Source organism: Austrofundulus limnaeus, unplaced genomic scaffold, assembly GCF_001266775.1.
Source record: "Austrofundulus limnaeus strain Quisiro unplaced genomic scaffold, Austrofundulus_limnaeus-1.0 Scaffold129, whole genome shotgun sequence".
Lineage (NCBI taxonomy): Eukaryota > Metazoa > Chordata > Actinopteri > Cyprinodontiformes > Rivulidae > Austrofundulus > Austrofundulus limnaeus.
The window spans coordinates 795,559-812,128 of record NW_013952531.1 but is presented as its reverse complement, the minus strand read 5'-3'; the positions used below and the strand labels follow the sequence as shown (position 1 = coordinate 812,128).

Genomic DNA, 16,570 nt, shown 5'->3' with positions numbered 1-16,570 from the left:
TATCTATCTATCTATCTATCTATCTATCTATCTATCTATCTATCTATCTATCTATCTATCTGTCTTATTCAGCAGCATTCTGGCTGCTGAATAAGTTTTTTTTAAACGAGTCACCAAAAAAAATCCATACAATTACAGTTCATATTACTTTCTCTTGCTGCAATAATAACAGTGAAGAGAAGAATAAAACATAAAATATAATTTATGAAAGTAAAATAAAAAATAACAGTGAAAATATAATACAAAATTAGGTTTTATTCATACAATGTTACCATGCTGACAGCCTTTCAGTATGTTTGTCAGATTTGCGGTTACCTAGCAACGCCTTCTGAACCGTAAAGCGGAACTGCGCAGTAAACACCGGAATACAGGTTCCTTCAGAGTAAAGCAAACAGTTAAGCTTGTCGTGTCAAACAGCTCAGTGCGCATGACACCAAGTGTTTTTTGGGACCTAATAGTGTTAAAGATATAAATAGTACAATATTAAAAAATATATTGTACTCGTGAAGAACGTCGATGTTAAAGCATTACTTTACTTTGAAAACCGGAAGCGTGTTTGTTTGTGTCGCTAGCTTAGCATCGCTGGCTTGMTTAGCAGGTTCCTCCGTCAGCGCGTACGAGGTAAGGAGGAGAAAAAAATAATGGATAAATCTGATTTTAGAGCTTTTTAGCACCGAATTATATATGATACAAACAAGTAATACGGAAAGGAAATTAAATATAGGTTTATTATAATTATTCGGAATTTATTATCTGTTTATGGCTCTGTTTACGGAGTGGTGCATCATCAAAGATTTACTACATATTTACAGACAGGATTATTTTTTATTTTTTGCTACAACTATCTGTGCACATAAACAGATGAATTGGCTCATATCGTGTGTTTTAACAGGATAAAAGCAGCTGTTTGTTCATAAATTAACCCGCAGACGACAGAAATGGGATCCCCGGTGCGGTTAGCGTTGCTCGGCCTCCTGCTGTGCCTGCAGGTCGGCAGAGCTCCGGCCCGCAGCCCCCGCACGGCGGACCAGGTGTCGGAGGCCGACATCCAGCGGCTGCTGCACGGCGTCATGGAGCAGCTGGGCATCGCTCGGCCCCGCGTGGAGTATCCCGCCCATCAGGCCGCAAACATCGTGGGGCCTCAGAGCATCCAGGGTGAGCCAGGATTTATTAATCACATTTTATAATACATAAACCATATTTTACATAGTGATAACTGCTTTAATTTATTTTAAAAGGACTCATACATTTTATGCGCTTGTTACTGGATTTAAAAAAAAAAGATAAATGTTTTTGACTGCAGTGCATGTTTCTCTCCACCAGGTGGTGCTCATGAGGGGCTGCAGCACCTCGGTCCTTACGGGAACATCCCCAACATTGTGGCCGAGTTGACAGGAGACAATGTTCCTAAAGACTTTAGTGAAGACCACAGCTACCCGGACCCTCCAAACCCCTGTCCTCTGGGAAAAACAGGTGGAGAAATCTCCCTCTAAGCTTCATTGTTATTGTTATTGTTATTGTTATTGTTATTGTTATTGTTATTGCAAAACGAGATGATGCAAATGTGTCATCTGCCTCACTCCTTCTGTAGCTATAATCGTTCTTATGTTGCTTCTTGTGTGAAATGTAAATTTTGCGCTGCCTTGCTGAACTGGCAGCAGGAGACGGGTGCTTGGAGAACGCTCCTGACACGGCTGAGTTCAGCAGAGAGTTCCAGAAGCACCAGCACCTGTTCGACCCAGAACACGACTACCCGGCTCTGGCGAAGTGGGTGAGTACAGCGTTGGCCAGGAAGTGTTAAATGTTCTTGACGTGCTTTTAATTAAACTGAGAATTTTCTATAAGAAAGAAGAGAAATTGTAAACGTGGAGTCCTGAACGACTGCAGAACACAAGCTAAAACCTAAAAGGAGTTGAAGCTGAAAGCTAAGAGGTAAATTGTGAGTTGTGTCAGAAGTTAAAAACCAAAAGCTTGATGTATTTGTGAGGTAAATATTTAAATTTCTTCAGGGAATTAGTTTCCTGTCCTGTAGGAGCTGTAAAACTAAAACTGTGTCTTTTTTTTTTCTCTAAAGTGTTTTGTTTGTGTTTCCTCACAGAACAAGGAGCTTTTATATCAAAAACTGAAGGGTGGACCAAAAAGAAGAAAAAGGGTGAAATTTTTTCTTAATCAAACCAAACAAGCACTGATTAATTTTGGACGTTTGTTCCTGAATGTTTGTTTCTGTCTGCAGAGCACCAACCCGTACTTACTGGGTCAGAGGCTCGACAACGTCGTCGCCAAGAAATCAGTTCCTCACTTCCCTGAAGAGGAGGAGGAAGAGGAGGAGGAGGAGGAAGCACCGACCACCTCAGCTCCCAAACCTTCAAGCTAAACTCCTGAGACTTTACCTGGACCCTCAGTGAGACTCAGGTGCAGGTGTTGAACGTGTTATCAGAGCTTTATTTAAACCGGCCCAGATCATCAGATTCTGTCGGAGCTTTTATTTCCAACACGCTGCGTGACACAAATTCATATTTGTGAAAAAAGTTATTTTTAATTTTGAGCCTCAGAGCTTCAGCTGTAATTTGTTTTTGGTAAATACTTTCTGAAATGTAGACCAGACAGGTAAAACAGTTAAGTTTCAGCAAGATGAACACTTTCCACACCCTCAACATTAAAAAGTTTTAAACTTGTTGCACAATTACATCTATGATTCAAACATTTGTTAAATAATAAAATGAATTCTTTTCTTTTAAAACAACATTTAAACCTAGAATATAGAAACAAAGGACTTCTCTGAATGATAAATCATAAATTTCTGTCAATCAGTGTCACTGTAAAGCTTCAGTGTGCTGTTATAAATCACTTGCCTGTCATATCCAAAACATTCACATCCTTAAAATAAACATTAAAATCACATTTTTCTTTGTTTTACAGAAAAAGTAGAGCAGTTTCCTGTGGAGCTGCAGCTGCTCGGACTTATCTTGTTTACCACATCTTGTCAAAATGTTTGTGTTCTGTTTTTGTTCCGTGAAGTCAAATAAACGATTTATCTGCATCGACAAACTGATGCTCTGTGTTTTTAAAGTTCTCAGACTGATAAGGTGAGGATCTGGGTTTGAGGATCTGGGTTTGAGGATCTGGGTTTGGGGGGAGGCAGAGGGGGTGGGTTTTTCCCCTGATGAAACTCAAGACCTGATGGAGACGTTCAGAGTCGCTCCAGAGGACGCAGGACTCCAGGACTGAACACACCCTGCTAACTGGGACAGAACCAAGTCTGGTCAGGTGGATTTTRCACCCAGAAGGTAAATCAGCTTCAAATGCAGATTTATTTTCCTGAAACTAAAATATTTTCTGCTTAGGAGGGAAAAGCTCCAAGCTAATTTCATGTGTAATCTGTGTGTAAAAGTCTCATCCGTGACTGATTCCTGTGTTTGTGTTTCAGCCTTTAACGATGCAGTCACCCTCGGCGCTGATCTTCGCAGTGGTTCTGGCTCTGCTTCACGACCCAGCSAACAGCACGGAACCGGAAACATCCCAGCCGAACAATCGCAGCCCGAACGAATCAGAGGGCTGTCTCCTACCGCCCATCGGCGGACTCCTGTCCCGCGCGCCGGGCCCCGTGGCTTCAAYGGACGAGGTGCTGGAGTCCAGCCAGGAGGCGCTGCTGGTCACGGAGCGGCGGTACCTGCGGCTGGACTGGTGCAAGACGCAGCCGCTGAAGCAGAGCATCCAGGAGGACGGCTGCCTGAGCCGGACCATCATCAACCGCTTCTGCTACGGCCAGTGCAACTCCTTCTACATCCCGCGGCACGCGCACCAGGATGGGAGCGCCTTCCAGTCCTGCTCGGCCTGCAAACCCAAGACCTTCAGCACCGTCACCTACACGCTCCTCTGCCCGGGGCGGACGCCCAGCACGCGCAGGAAACGGGTCCAGCGCGTGAAGCAGTGCCGCTGCGCCACAGTCAGAACGGACTGAAGCCGTTTGATGTGGACATGGAGCGGACTTTAATGTGAGGAGCTCGACTGGACATGAAATCTTAGACWCGAGGCTCATGTTGGAGCCTCCAGCTGACCCGAAGGTAAACAAACGGACAGTGTTGTACAAAGTACCTCAAGATGATACTTCAGTAAAAGTACAAGTATCTTATCATAAAAATACTTTGGTAAAAGTTAAAGTMTTSTCTAAAAATATTACTTGAGTAAAAGTCTTAAAGTATCTGATATTTTTGTACTTAAGTGTCAAAAGTAAATTTCTGACACAAAATCTACTTAAGTATTAAAAGTAAAAGTACTGAGTAAAAGTGAGCAGTTAGATTTTCCAAAATGACATTTATTGGGAGGTGACTTCTCCAAAAACTATATTTTCTAACAGCGTGCAGCTGTGATGGGTTGTGTACAAGCTAATAGTGTGTCAGAATGGTATATATTTATACTTCTCATCCAAACACAATTAAATTCACTCTATAGGAGACACAGTTTATCAGGAGAGGATTTATTTAAGTAACAACTCAGAATAAAACAGGAGTAACGACTTTMTACTTCTTACCTTTTTAAAAAATGTAGTGAGTARAAAGTACAGATAATTGTGTAAAAATGAGTAAAAGTAAAAAGTAGGCTGAAAAATAATTAAAGTACAGATAACCAAAATTTCTACTTAAGTACAGTAACAAAGTATTTGTATTTACTTTACAACTCTGCAAACGAATGAATCCTGACCTTTTTATTGATCCTTTTTTCAAAGAGTTGTATAAAAACCTGCAGAGGATCGTCCCCTCATGGCTTCATGTGAGTTTATCTGCAGTGGATAATCCAGACATGACCATTAACCCCACAAGTCCTGGTGTCCCCCCGGAGGAAACCAAAAACAAAGACCCCAAACTTCTTACTGATCTGATCAGAGCTTTTATTTCTGGAAAAACAAAGTAAAACTTTTASAAAAAATCTAATCAAAATGTCTTCATTTAGGAAATAAACACTAAAATATTTACATATTGTTTATGAAAACAAAAGGACAAATCAGACACATTTAAATGCTGCTTTGGTTTCCCTGATCCGGTCCAGCTTCGTCGTTTTATTACGTCCTGATTTATTAAGTTGCAGACGTGTTGGTCTCTTTCTGACGCAGCCGGTCTTTCTGTGGGACAAAGAGTTGGGTTGAAATCTGGTGTAAAGTCGTGTTTAAACTGTGAGGCCGGAGTCTCACCAGGCTGTTGGGGTTGATCCTCCTCGTCTCCACCTTCTTCTCTGCTGTGATCCTCTTCACTGACAGCTGAGCTTCTTTTAACCTGTTGGTTCACAACAGTTGTTTTTATTCAGTCGTTTGGGACAGGAGGTTTGATAAAGATAATATTCCAGCTTCAGGATCAGTGCTGTCTTTAAATGATGTGGTTCTGCCCACACCGGGGGTGTCCCTCACAGCTTCCTTCTTATTTAACTTCAACGTTTTGTCTTTAACTTTGATTACTAAACACCCTCGTCTGAGCTGCGCTAACAGACAGAGAAATGAAACGAGGGCCCATTTAAGAAGCTGTGTTTGTGGCGTCTGCAGCTTTTATTTTGAAGGCCTGAAGCTGAGAGCTTTGATTCTCTGGAAATGTGACGGACTCAGAAAGCTGTCATCAACCTGTCTTTGGAGATGTTCTTGTTCTCTCGCTTCCATCTGGCCTTAAAATCGGCGCAGAACTCGAACCAGAGCATGAACAGGTGTCCGGCCGTCACCTCCTTCTCYCCTGGTTTGGGTTTCAGTCCGAAGTACAGAACCAGGTCCTGGAAACTGAACACAAAGTCAGCGATGAGAGCAAGGTGGCAAAAATGGTTTAGATGTGTTTTAAAATGGAGTTTTGTCTCTTTAGGTTTTTTTTTTAATCCAAAGAACTGACTCTGGAACATTACTTTTATTCTTCTAACCTTTTATTGAACCAGAAAAAGCCCAGATCTGTTTTCTTTAAAGCAGCTCTGAAGGCACATTTGGACACAAAGAACTCTTCTTCTTTTTGTTTTAATCTTAGTGATTGTTTGAACTGAATAAACCATGATTTGTGTTGGATTTATTGTTCTCAGTTTGATGTTTTGTTGTAATTTTGGTGCAAAATAAACAGAATTAAGCGAAATATTAATATTTTCATGTTTTACTGGAATGGAAAAGACAGATTTAAACAAAAAGGAAAAAAAGACTAAATAATCAGACAGATGTAAAACTATTTGTAAATGAAATGATTTTATCAGAACTGAAAAGATGCAAAAGAATAGCAAGTTTAACTAAATAACCAATAAAACAATCCAAAATGAGAAACAAGTTATGTAGTGTGAACGTGTGAAAAGGGAAAAGTGCAATAAAAGGTATAAAACATATTTTTTAATATGTGACTTTATTGAGCCCTTATTTCTGACTCCTCCTCTCACTGATGGGCTGAAACAGATGTTTCTGGTTGAAAACAGGGAAAACAGTGCCTCCATCTGTCGTTACTCTACAACCAGAGTGAACTAACTCTAACGGTTTGATTCCTCACCTTTTCTGTACGTTCATCAGCTGATAGGAAGCGTCTGCGTGCTCCTTTTGTGCTGCGAGGAAACAAACATTTTTACTTCTTTGTGTCAGAATAAAGAAAAGTCCTGCTGAGAATCATCAACACAGAAAACTGTGATGCTTTTTAAAAGAACCAAACAGATTGAATCCTTTCTCTCTGACTGTTGATTTGATTTGATTTGATTTATTTATTTAACAGGAAAAGATTATTAAAAATCCAGCCTGACTCAGCATAATTGCTGTTTTACAGCAGGTTCCTGTTCTGCAGCACATAAAACACTCAGAATTACAGCATCACAATCACATCATTATACACCATAGACACAAAGACAAACAAGCATACCAAATTTCAGGAAGGCAGCATTTGCAAAATAGGACGTCTAAATATGAGCAGAACAAAAAGTGTCCAGCAGATGGCAGACAAGATTCTTCTTAAAGGGCTGTAGTTTTGAAATGGACTTTATGTTTTGAGGAATGTCATTCCATGCTTTAGTATAAACATAGAAGAAAGACCTCTGGCCGTARCAGTTTTTAAAAGTTGGTAATATCAGTTGTCCTTTTGTAACAGATCTAGTTGAATGACCACTTCCAGAATTTGATTTGGGCAACAATGCACAGAGAGTTCCATAATTGGCACCTTGGAAGATCTGAAAATATAAATTAATACCACTATACAAAACATAATTCTGAAAAGTCAAGGCATCAGACAGTGAAAGAACTGTACAGTGATGAGTCCAACCAGGAAGATTTTTATGAATTTTGTAGGCCCTGTTGTAGAGCCTAACTATGAGTTCTAAGATTTCATTTGTTGTAAGAGACCAAACAGGTAAACAGTACGACATGGTTGAGAGTATAATGGCATGAAGATAGATACTTGAAACGGAAGATGTCGGATTGGATCTAATTTTTGAATAAACGTATAATTTCTGTTTCGTCAGATTGGATCTAATTTTTGAATAAACGTATAATTTCTGTTTCAACTTAGTGGTTAAGACTTGTACATGAGCTGGTTTCCAGCTGATTGTTTGACTTTATTCTGAGATATAAAATAAAAACAAACTCTATTTTCAGCTGAACTCAAGAAACAAAAACGAACAAGATTAATTTTTATGGTTTCGACACGGCTTCACAGCAAACACACAAAACATGACAGGAGAGAAGTGTAACAGAAAACGAACCCAGGTTTTCTSTTTTTACTGCTGTCGCTCTGTGAAAACACAGAAAATAAAACAAAWATTCTGTTCGGCTCAGATTTGAGTAAAAACACCAGCTGAGGAGGTTCAGTGCCTGAAAGTCTGCAGCAGAAGTCAAATCTGCCTGATCTTTATCTTATTGTCTGCTTTTTACTCTGACACACACACACACACACACACACACACACACACGTTTGTCTACCTATACACATGGGGACGTTCCATTGACTTCTATTAAATTTCTACAGCCTAACCCCCTACCCTAAAACTAACATAAACCTCCTCAGTCTGATGGCAACGAGGCAAAGATGATAAATATTATTTGATAAGTTTGAACAGAAAAAAAATAGATACTTGTTTAGAAATAAACAATAAATTCAAATAAAAGACAATTTACCAGAAAAATCAAGTAAAAATCCTCCCTTTCCCACAAAAAAACATGTTAAACAAAATGGTAGATTTACCAACACAAAATGTTAAAATACCTGAAAGGCACAAAAATAAAATAATAATGATTTTTTTAAATAAGATGCTGCAAACTAGTTGTGCAAAAAAAAGTCCCTAAAATAAAAGAGACACTAAAACCCAAAAATAAATAAAAAAATTTAACAAAATAAAACAGGAGAAAAATGAACTAAATAAGATGTAAAAAATCCAAAATAACTGATTAAACCTTTCATAAATCAGGGAAATGTTCGCTCTGTTTGAAGGATTTTCAAATGGTTCAAAAACTTTGTTCTTGTAGAAGAAGCTGTGAAATCATCTACAGGACGAAGATTTGAGGTAAAAAAGTAAAACAGAACCGAGTCCAAAGATGAAAACTGACCTAAATCATTGTAACATTTTACACTAATATTTATATTCCTGAAGGTTTGAAAGAGTTCCTCACCGGTCAGAACAAAAATCTCCATCTTGTCTTTAAACGGCTGCAGGAGCTCGTCTGGAGAGTCTGAACACACTTTCTCCACACTTTTCTCACATCCTGAAACAAACAAAAATAAACAAAGGATTTAGTATAAAATCAGGCAACGCGTAAGAATCTTAAAAATAATAATAATAAAACATTTTAAATATTATCTTAATGCTGGTGGACATTTGAGTGCAGAAACATTTATTCCAGTTTTCCTCCATGAACAGGATCATAACAGTTAAAGGGTTAAACCATGACTTCAGGATGCACCTCCAACAAACAGTAAACACGTCTTTAGGTAAATTTAGACGGCACGTGGAAGCCAGGAACTGTTTTTGTGGTCCGGACCCCAAAACAGCAAGCTGGGGGTCCTGAGATCATTAAATTATTAATTACAGTCAATTATTGTTATTAGAATTTAATTATTTCTACAAGTTTTATTTTTTTCAAAAGATCTAGTAAAACAAAAACATTAAAAAAGTTCAATAATATTAGTATAAGCAGGTATTTTGCAGTATTTTTGTATTTGTTTACTTATTATCCTTTATATTATATTTTTATTATCACTTGTATCGTGGCTAGTTAGTGGTAATTTTGTTTTCTGTGTACTTTTATAGTTTGTAAACTAGTGTGAGAACCTCTGTACTGATGGTGCTGGGACACCTGAATGTCCGGGACAATAAAGGCTATTCTATTCTATTCTATTCTATTCTATTCTACTCTATTCTATTCTATTCTATTCTATTAGTGATGTTTGTAGTTGAAGAAGTTTATCATTCTGACTGATGTAAGAAAAATAAAACACATTTTTGATAATATTTATGTTAATTATTGTTCAGAGTATCAGAGCTAATTAATGAGCTCAGCTGTAAAACCTGTAAATGATTCAGTTTTTTGAGTAAAGTTAATAAATGTTTCCCTGACGTGGAGTCAGAGGACCGACAGAAGATCTGAGGCTCCACCTCCTCCACCTCCACCTGACGAGCACCTCCTCCTCCTGAGATTCGGCCCAAGATGGCGACTGAGAACCTCCTGGTCCTCCTCTCCACATCGCCCTGTGTCCAATCAGGCTGGATCAGAGGAGCCAGTCTGCAGAGCCAGTCATAATAGAGCCGAGGCCCCCGCCCCCCCCCCCCCCACACACACTCGCTGCCCCCGCCGCTCGCCCTCCATCTCTCAGATAAGATGACAGGAGAATACTGTTTTCATTTGGGGTTTGTATAAACTGCTGAGGCGGGTATCTGTGGCTGCTGTTCTGTTGGATCGTTTCAGAGCAGCAGGGTCACGTAAACAAGCTGCTCCCAGATGAGAGGCTGCAGCTGCACCAACGACTCACATTCAGTTTCAGGCCGAGGGATGAACGCTTTCTTGTGGAGGTCCTGTTTGGATCGCTCCTCGTTTATCAAACGGTTACATTAGTCATAAAATAAAATATCAGCTCAGCACTAAACAGGAAACTAAGTGTCACTGAAATGGTTCTACAGAAAGGAAATCAATATTTGGCTCCAGAAGTTAAATATTTGTAAATTGTTGTAGTTCACATTAAAAAATTGTTATTCTCTTGTTCATAAAAGGTTCTTACTTGATGAAAGTGCAATTTTTTGTTGTATCGCTCATATCACAAGGTTTAAGAGCATTTATAAAATGTGAGACCTGCACTTTGCAGAAGAACGAGCTTAAGATTAGATCGAATCGTCTGCAGCAGCTTGGTTCATGTGCTGGCTCAACAAGGTATTTGTGTTGTAATTAGGGCTGTCAAATGATTAATATTTTAATCTGATTAAGCTCAAAGTAGCTGTGAATTAATCATGATTAATCTTAAATTTAATATACATTTCTATTGCATATTGATAAAATAAATTACATGATTTTTTGACTATAAAACAGGACCTAAAATGCTCCAAACATATTTGAGTCAGTTAAATTTTATGCAAAAATATTCAAGGATTTTCATTCCAAATGAGTACTACATGAGGAATGAAAGATAGGTCACAGTTGTCAGCAAAACATAAATAAATAAAATAAAATAAGCCATAAGAAGATAAAAAGAAAAAAACTGTACATAATGTGTTACACATGGAGTTTTTTTTAAATTTATTTTATTTATTTAACCTTTATTTATGCAGGTAAACTGTTTGAGAACCACTTCTCATTTACAAACATGACCTGGCACTGAGTGCATTGTAATATACAAACCTACATATTCAGCCAGAGTAAAGTGATTGTACATTTTAATCATGATTAATTGCAATTAAAATGTTTAACCTATATCCATGCAGCACTAAAATTAATCAGAGTTAACTCGATTAATTTCACAGCCCTAATTGTAATATTCTGTAAATTTGTGTTTTATGGAGTTCTAATTATTTCATAACAAACAACGTTGACCATTTAAATACACAACCACAAAAACAATCTGAACTTAAGATTGTTTTTTTGTCTCAGAAAACACATGCATGAATCAGCTGATGCCAACACAATAAAAACAACAAATATCAGCCAACCTCTACATTACACAATATATAACCCTTTAAAAATATAATAAATAAGGCTAAAACATCTTGGAGACCATAAATCCATATTTGGACATTACCTGTGCTGCTAAAAAACTGGAGCAGGGCTATTCAACTGGTGGCCCGCAGGCCGGAGATGGTCTGCGGGAGATTTCCATCTGGCCCACCAATAAAAACAAACATTTTTTTTACATTTCTTTAAAATTAATATAAAAATAGATTTAAAAAATAGTACATTTTAAATTCATGTCTCAATGCAACAAAATAAAATAATTTAGAGAGTTTTAGCATTTTAGCTCATTTTCCTGCAAGTCGTCACACACAAGTGTTTCCAGTGAAAGTGTTTGTTGAACTGCGATGACCAAACGTAACCAAATGTGTGAGTAATTACACAAACACCTGGATTACGTAAGAAAACACTCCACTGCTCTTTTTTCCTGAACAGTAAAGTTTACAGTAAATCAATTCTTTTAGAAGAGTCCAAAGCAGAGGGAGAGTGAAGAACAACAAAAGCAGAGCTTCAAACCCGGCATGAGGGCAGTTCAAACACACAGAACAAAAGGAAGCTGCGGAAGGCCGTCCAGATAACGCCGTAGTTTGGGTAGATGGGCCGATAAGACAAAGCTGTGCTGAGAGGTAAAGAAAGCTATCTGCGGCGCACATCTGGGGGCCACACAGGTGATACGGCCGAGCAGTATCTCCCCGCAGAGATCCAGCAGATACACCAGGTCTGAAGATTACGTAAGCCCAGCGCTACAGTCTCCCTGCGCTGGCGACACGGGCACAAAGGCACAACAATGAGCAGATCTGATGGGCAGAGGGATTAGGAGCTGGATCTGTGAGGCGCCAGGCCGCTCTATCAGCAGCCAGGCTCCGCACACACACACGTAGAAAGAAACGCACACAACGACACGCACTGGAAGCATTGTCCTCAGAGCCGACTGGCACACAGAGTGGCGTCACGAAGGCACACTTATGGATAAGAAGGACGAGAGGAAATCTTTTGTTTTAGGCCTCCAGCAGAGGCAGGCCTCAGTATAAACAGCACGAACAGAACGGGACAGAAAACCGATGAAAACAAGATGCCAGACTGTGCCGAGGCGTCGTCGGTGAGGAGCAACAAATAAAGTAAACAGATAAAGTTACTCAGGCTGGGTTTGATTTTGAAACAAAACAACCACAAGTCGAACCCACTCCTGGTCGATGTGGAGGTTCCACTTCTCGTGTTTTGTTTCGGCACATTGGCGAGGTCACAGTGGGGTCACGTACTTGTCAGATCTGCTTTGAGCTGTTGAAGGTCTCTGCTGAGGTCGTCGAACTTCACCTGAGCTGCCACAAAGACGTCCTGAGGCTCGGGGACAGGAAAGATGCTCTTGTCTGTGCCCGAGTTCTGGTGAAATGAAAGGAAATCAGATGAGGAGCTTGTGATTTTTATCATCAGCTTCCAGAAATCCATCTGTAAACCAGGACGTGCTTAACACATGCAAAGCCCATATTATACTGGTAACATTTTACACATATAACTTCAAAAAATATCTGGTTACAATGTGTTTAGGTTAATTTCATTCCTTAAAATTATTATATTTTGGACTTTTGATGTTCAAAAACGTGATAGATAACACTATAATACCRTTAAAAACAAAATACACTTCTGAAACACAAACTGCAGAAAAGATAATGACGTTTGTCTCTTTATGTAATACCTTGTCTATGTTGTGCAGGTAGTACGACACCACATAGTCCACCAGGCTGATCCGATTGTCCTGACAGGAAATACAGAAACCATGTCAAAATTTTAAATCAGTATAAAATGAAACATTAGCTTAATATTTATTTTTACTAAATAAAAAAATCTTAATATTTCTGTAACATGTGTTGCATGGGAAACTAAAGATGTGGTTTGAGATGCAGTAACAGCTGTTTCCAGCAGAGGGCGCGCTAGTCTATGCGCTGTTTAGGGTCAGAGACCTCAGCAACACTGGTTTCGTGCCTCGTTTAACTTCCGCTTAAGTTTCAGTAAGAACCGGAGAAAATTCATGGTAAAAAACAACAACTTATAAAATAACCCGTACAGTTCRGTTTTATCATCTAAATTAATTCCTAACATTTATAATTTTACTTTAGTGTATTTCTGACCGGAACTAAGATTGTTTTGCTGCATTTTGAAGATCCGGAAAGGTCTGTTTGTTATGCTACGTGCTACTGCTAACAGTTAGCACCACATATTAGCGCCTTTAGCCACATTTTGAATGCTAGATAATGTTTGCTATTTAATCCAAAACGCTTTTTTATAAACAGTCTTGGGTTTGAGAGAATTGTTTTTTACATTCTGGACATGTTTTACAAACTTCTGTCAAGACTTTAAAAGAGGTTGTTGGAAAAAACAATTAAGCTAATCGCTACGCTAACGCAAGCTTGGCTAATAGCCTTTGGGCTGCACTGTACTGTGACTGTAGGGATGTTAATAATTGAACGTGTTTAACCAACTTAGTTTATTTGTATAGCATTTTTAATGTGATTTAATTGATGTGATTGTTAAATATACATGTGAACTTGATTGTAAAGTGTGAAACTAAAATCACTAGTAATTCAAATAGTTGCAAAATTAGCACTTGTCACAAATGTTAATGTTAAATGCGGTTAAAATGAGGAAATTTTTATCAAGTTTATTGTTGTTAAATACAAACATCAGTTTTTGGTTATATTGTTAGGTATGAACTGAATCTGGAACACGCTGTTTATGGTTGAGTCCAGCCCACAGAGTCTGCAGGTGGTTGTGAGAGGACTGCCCACAGATCCATTGATTCATTCCAGGTAAAAACACCAGGTAAAAACACCAGGTAAAAACTTGCACACACTCCTAGCTCGACCTGCGAATCAGTAAGGACACATACTAGACTTTAAAGCACTAAAGCTAAACATTTAGGATCATAATCCATCAATAAGGAGAGTTAATAGAAACCATTTCACACAAAATATACTTATTTGCCTTTATTTTATTTTATAAAGGAGTTCAAATTAGTTTTGTTATATACAAATATTTCTTGTTGCATATTCTGATTGCTGTTTATAATACATTGTCAAATTTTTATGGCACAGCTGCTTCTTAAACATCATTAACCTATTGTTTAATATTGTATATAAAGATTCTGTTTAGGAGCAGAAGTTCTACATTTCTATCAATCAGTCCTGCATAGAGGAACATGTTTCTGTTTTTACAATTGTATTTGATAAGTGCATCCTAAGTAAATTATTACTATTTTATTTATTTTGCTTTGTTTACTCCTTAACATGACTGATTGCGATCCCCACAAAACTTTTCCTGCAGGCTTGTGTGCTGTTTTTCAAGCTCTAAAAAGATCAAAATTAAATTTAAACGTGCCATATCAGGGGAAAAAAGAGCTGCAGTAGCTCTGCAATCATCAGACCTCACCTTGCTTTTGACATCTTTTAATTTGGGGAGGATTTCCATCCCAAAACCGTCGGCTTGACCTCTGATCCTGCTGCCTCCGTTCATGTGGTTCCCCAGAGCCAACACTAGTCCTATCACCTCCCTGACACTGTTGCTTTCCAGCAGAACCTTGAAACAGAACACGTTTATGTCACATGTTTGGATACAGTTTGCTTCTTACATTTAGTTTTTACCTCACACACTGAGGAGACAGAGTTGAGCTTGCGTTTAATGGCGGTGATCCCATCGACGAAGGCTGACTTGAAAATGATACACCAAGCTCTGCCTGTGAAGTCGTGGATCTGAGACAGCTCATACAGGAACCTTAAAGAACCACAGATACCAGTTTACAACTTATTTTTCTCTGTATAGTCAGTCTAAGCACAAAATGCTTGTATGCACTCTGAAACTACTGACTGCTCAGGTTTGTCCAGCAGTTTAACGTCCTCTTCCTCTGACGTCTCGTAGTGTTTTCTGATCTTCTCCAGCTCTTCTGGTTGTGCTCTCTGACACAGTGGAAATCACATATAAAAATAATTTGACGTGATTAATATGCAGTTTTAAAKTAATGCCTGCATTTTAATGCCTACGTTTTCATAAAGTGCTTCGATGGCGTCCAGGTCCACCACAGAATGGTCCACGGTCAGTACAGCTGGAAGTATGAACATAAGCTTTAAAAGTTCACACAATATGCAGTGTTTTATACAACAATAAGGCAGTCAGACTTTATAAAATATGAGCTAGCGTAACACAYATTGAAACATTCTATTGATGAGAAAACAAAGTTAACCAAAGTGATTTACAAGTTGGTAAAAACAAATGAGAGAAGCCGTCAATACAATAAAATCATACATGTAAACACCAACAAACACAATAAAATAGACTACAAACCAACTAAAACTAGAAAAAAAACATTATGACCTGAGGGAACTCAAACTTTTCAAATGGGAATAAAAAGACTAAAGTCTGTGCAGTTTGATTATCAGTAACTCTGTGCTTTAATCATCCCTCAGATGCACCGACAGCAGCTGGCTGGGAGATTTTAGCTCTTTTGGGGACATGAGTCATGAAGTTCAGAAAAAAAATTGGGTGCCAAATCATTCAAAACACCAAAAGGTTGTAGAGAGCGAGAAAATGAAGCCAGGTGTTTTGAGAAAACAAAACATGTCCTGATATCCAGAAGATGAAACAGATTACGGTGTTCCCTTATGATCATGTAAAAACTCCCATCAAAATGAGTAACTTGAAGTCCTTTCTGATAAAATGTCTTGAAATAAAATCAGCTCCAGTGGTTTGCTCACCTTGCTGGATGTCTTTCATCTCCAGGTGGAGGCTCGATATGAGAATGCCCACTGCCTGGGAACGCTTGCTGTCCAACAGCTTAATGATCTGAAACACACAGGGTCACATGTCCTACTGAAAAAGGCTCTTCATCCATCCATCTGTTCATCCGTCCATCCGTCTGTTCATCCATCTGTTCATCCATATGTTCATCCATCCGTCCATTCATCTGTTCATCCATCCGTCCATCTGTTCATCCGTCCATCCATCCATCTGTCCATCCATATGTTCATCCATCCATCTGTTCATCCATCCATCCATCCATCCATCTGTTCATCCATCCATCTGTTCATCCATCCGTCTGTCCATCCATCTGTTCATCCATCCATCTGTTCATCCATCCGTCTGTCCATCCATCTGTTCATCCATCCATCTGTTCATCCATCCGTCTGTCCATCCATCTGTTCATCCATCCATCTGTTCATCCATCCGTCTGTCCATCCATCTGTTCATCCATCCATCTGTTCATCCATCCGTCTGTCCATCCATCTGTTCATCCATCCATCTGTTCATCCATCCGTCTGTCCATCCATCTGTTCATCCATCCATCTGTTCATCCATCCGTCTGTCCATCCATCTGTTCATCCATCCATCTGTTCATCCATCCGTCTGTCCATCCATCTGTTCATCCATCCATCTGTTCATCCATCC

General features: G+C 38.9%; 3 protein-coding genes and 1 long non-coding RNA gene across 8 annotated transcripts in view; 3 read left to right on the top strand and 1 right to left on the bottom strand.

Moving 5' to 3' along the window:
* Window positions 1-501: 501 nt before the first annotated feature.
* On the top strand, window positions 502-3,048 carry scg5 (secretogranin V). Of its 2 annotated transcripts, XM_014015447.1 has the most exons (7): window positions 502-621; window positions 930-1,155; window positions 1,324-1,473; window positions 1,659-1,771; window positions 2,099-2,152; window positions 2,234-2,412; window positions 2,920-3,048. In XM_014015447.1, the coding sequence occupies exons 1-6, from the start codon at window positions 517-519 to the stop codon at window positions 2,372-2,374; spliced, it is 789 nt and encodes a 262-aa protein (XP_013870901.1). In that variant the 5' UTR covers window positions 502-516; the 3' UTR covers window positions 2,375-2,412; window positions 2,920-3,048. The 2 variants fall into 2 exon arrangements, with proteins under 2 accessions (XP_013870901.1, XP_013870902.1); XM_014015448.1 differs by lacking the exons at window positions 2,234-2,412; window positions 2,920-3,048 and adding an exon at window positions 1,850-1,932 and having other exon boundaries at window positions 2,099-2,141.
* Window positions 3,049-3,131: 83 nt separating this feature from the next.
* On the top strand, window positions 3,132-4,180 carry LOC106522446 (gremlin-1; the record flags this gene model as incomplete). Its single annotated transcript, XM_014015450.1, is given in 2 exon segments — window positions 3,132-3,287; window positions 3,428-4,180. A coding segment is annotated over 1 exon segment (525 nt). The 3' UTR covers window positions 3,962-4,180.
* Window positions 4,181-4,864: 684 nt separating this feature from the next.
* The window catches only part of LOC106522437 (formin), a 25,225-nt gene continuing 13,519 nt past the window's right edge, over window positions 4,865-16,570 (bottom strand). For 3 of the 4 annotated variants that reach the window (XM_014015439.1, XM_014015441.1, XM_014015442.1), the window contains 11 exons: window positions 15,880-15,967; window positions 15,169-15,230; window positions 14,996-15,084; window positions 14,773-14,902; window positions 14,561-14,707; window positions 12,831-12,890; window positions 12,397-12,517; window positions 8,594-8,686; window positions 6,495-6,546; window positions 5,609-5,758; window positions 4,865-5,270 (listed from right to left, as the gene is read on the bottom strand). In XM_014015439.1, coding sequence (XP_013870893.1) covers window positions 5,075-5,270; window positions 5,609-5,758; window positions 6,495-6,546; window positions 8,594-8,686; window positions 12,397-12,517; window positions 12,831-12,890; window positions 14,561-14,707; window positions 14,773-14,902; window positions 14,996-15,084; window positions 15,169-15,230; window positions 15,880-15,967 — 1,188 coding nt within the window. In that variant the 3' untranslated portion in view covers window positions 4,865-5,074. The remainder of the gene's footprint in view (window positions 5,271-5,608; window positions 5,759-6,494; window positions 6,547-8,593; window positions 8,687-12,396; window positions 12,518-12,830; window positions 12,891-14,560; window positions 14,708-14,772; window positions 14,903-14,995; window positions 15,085-15,168; window positions 15,231-15,879; window positions 15,968-16,570) is intronic. The other variant, XM_014015440.1, reaches the window with a different exon arrangement.
* LOC106522441 (uncharacterized) overlaps window positions 13,155-16,570 on the top strand; it is a 12,829-nt gene continuing 9,413 nt past the window's right edge. Inside the window, exons 1-3 of the long non-coding RNA XR_001310787.1 lie at window positions 13,155-13,166; window positions 13,252-13,305; window positions 13,839-13,941. This is a non-coding gene — a long non-coding RNA (uncharacterized LOC106522441). The remainder of the gene's footprint in view (window positions 13,167-13,251; window positions 13,306-13,838; window positions 13,942-16,570) is intronic.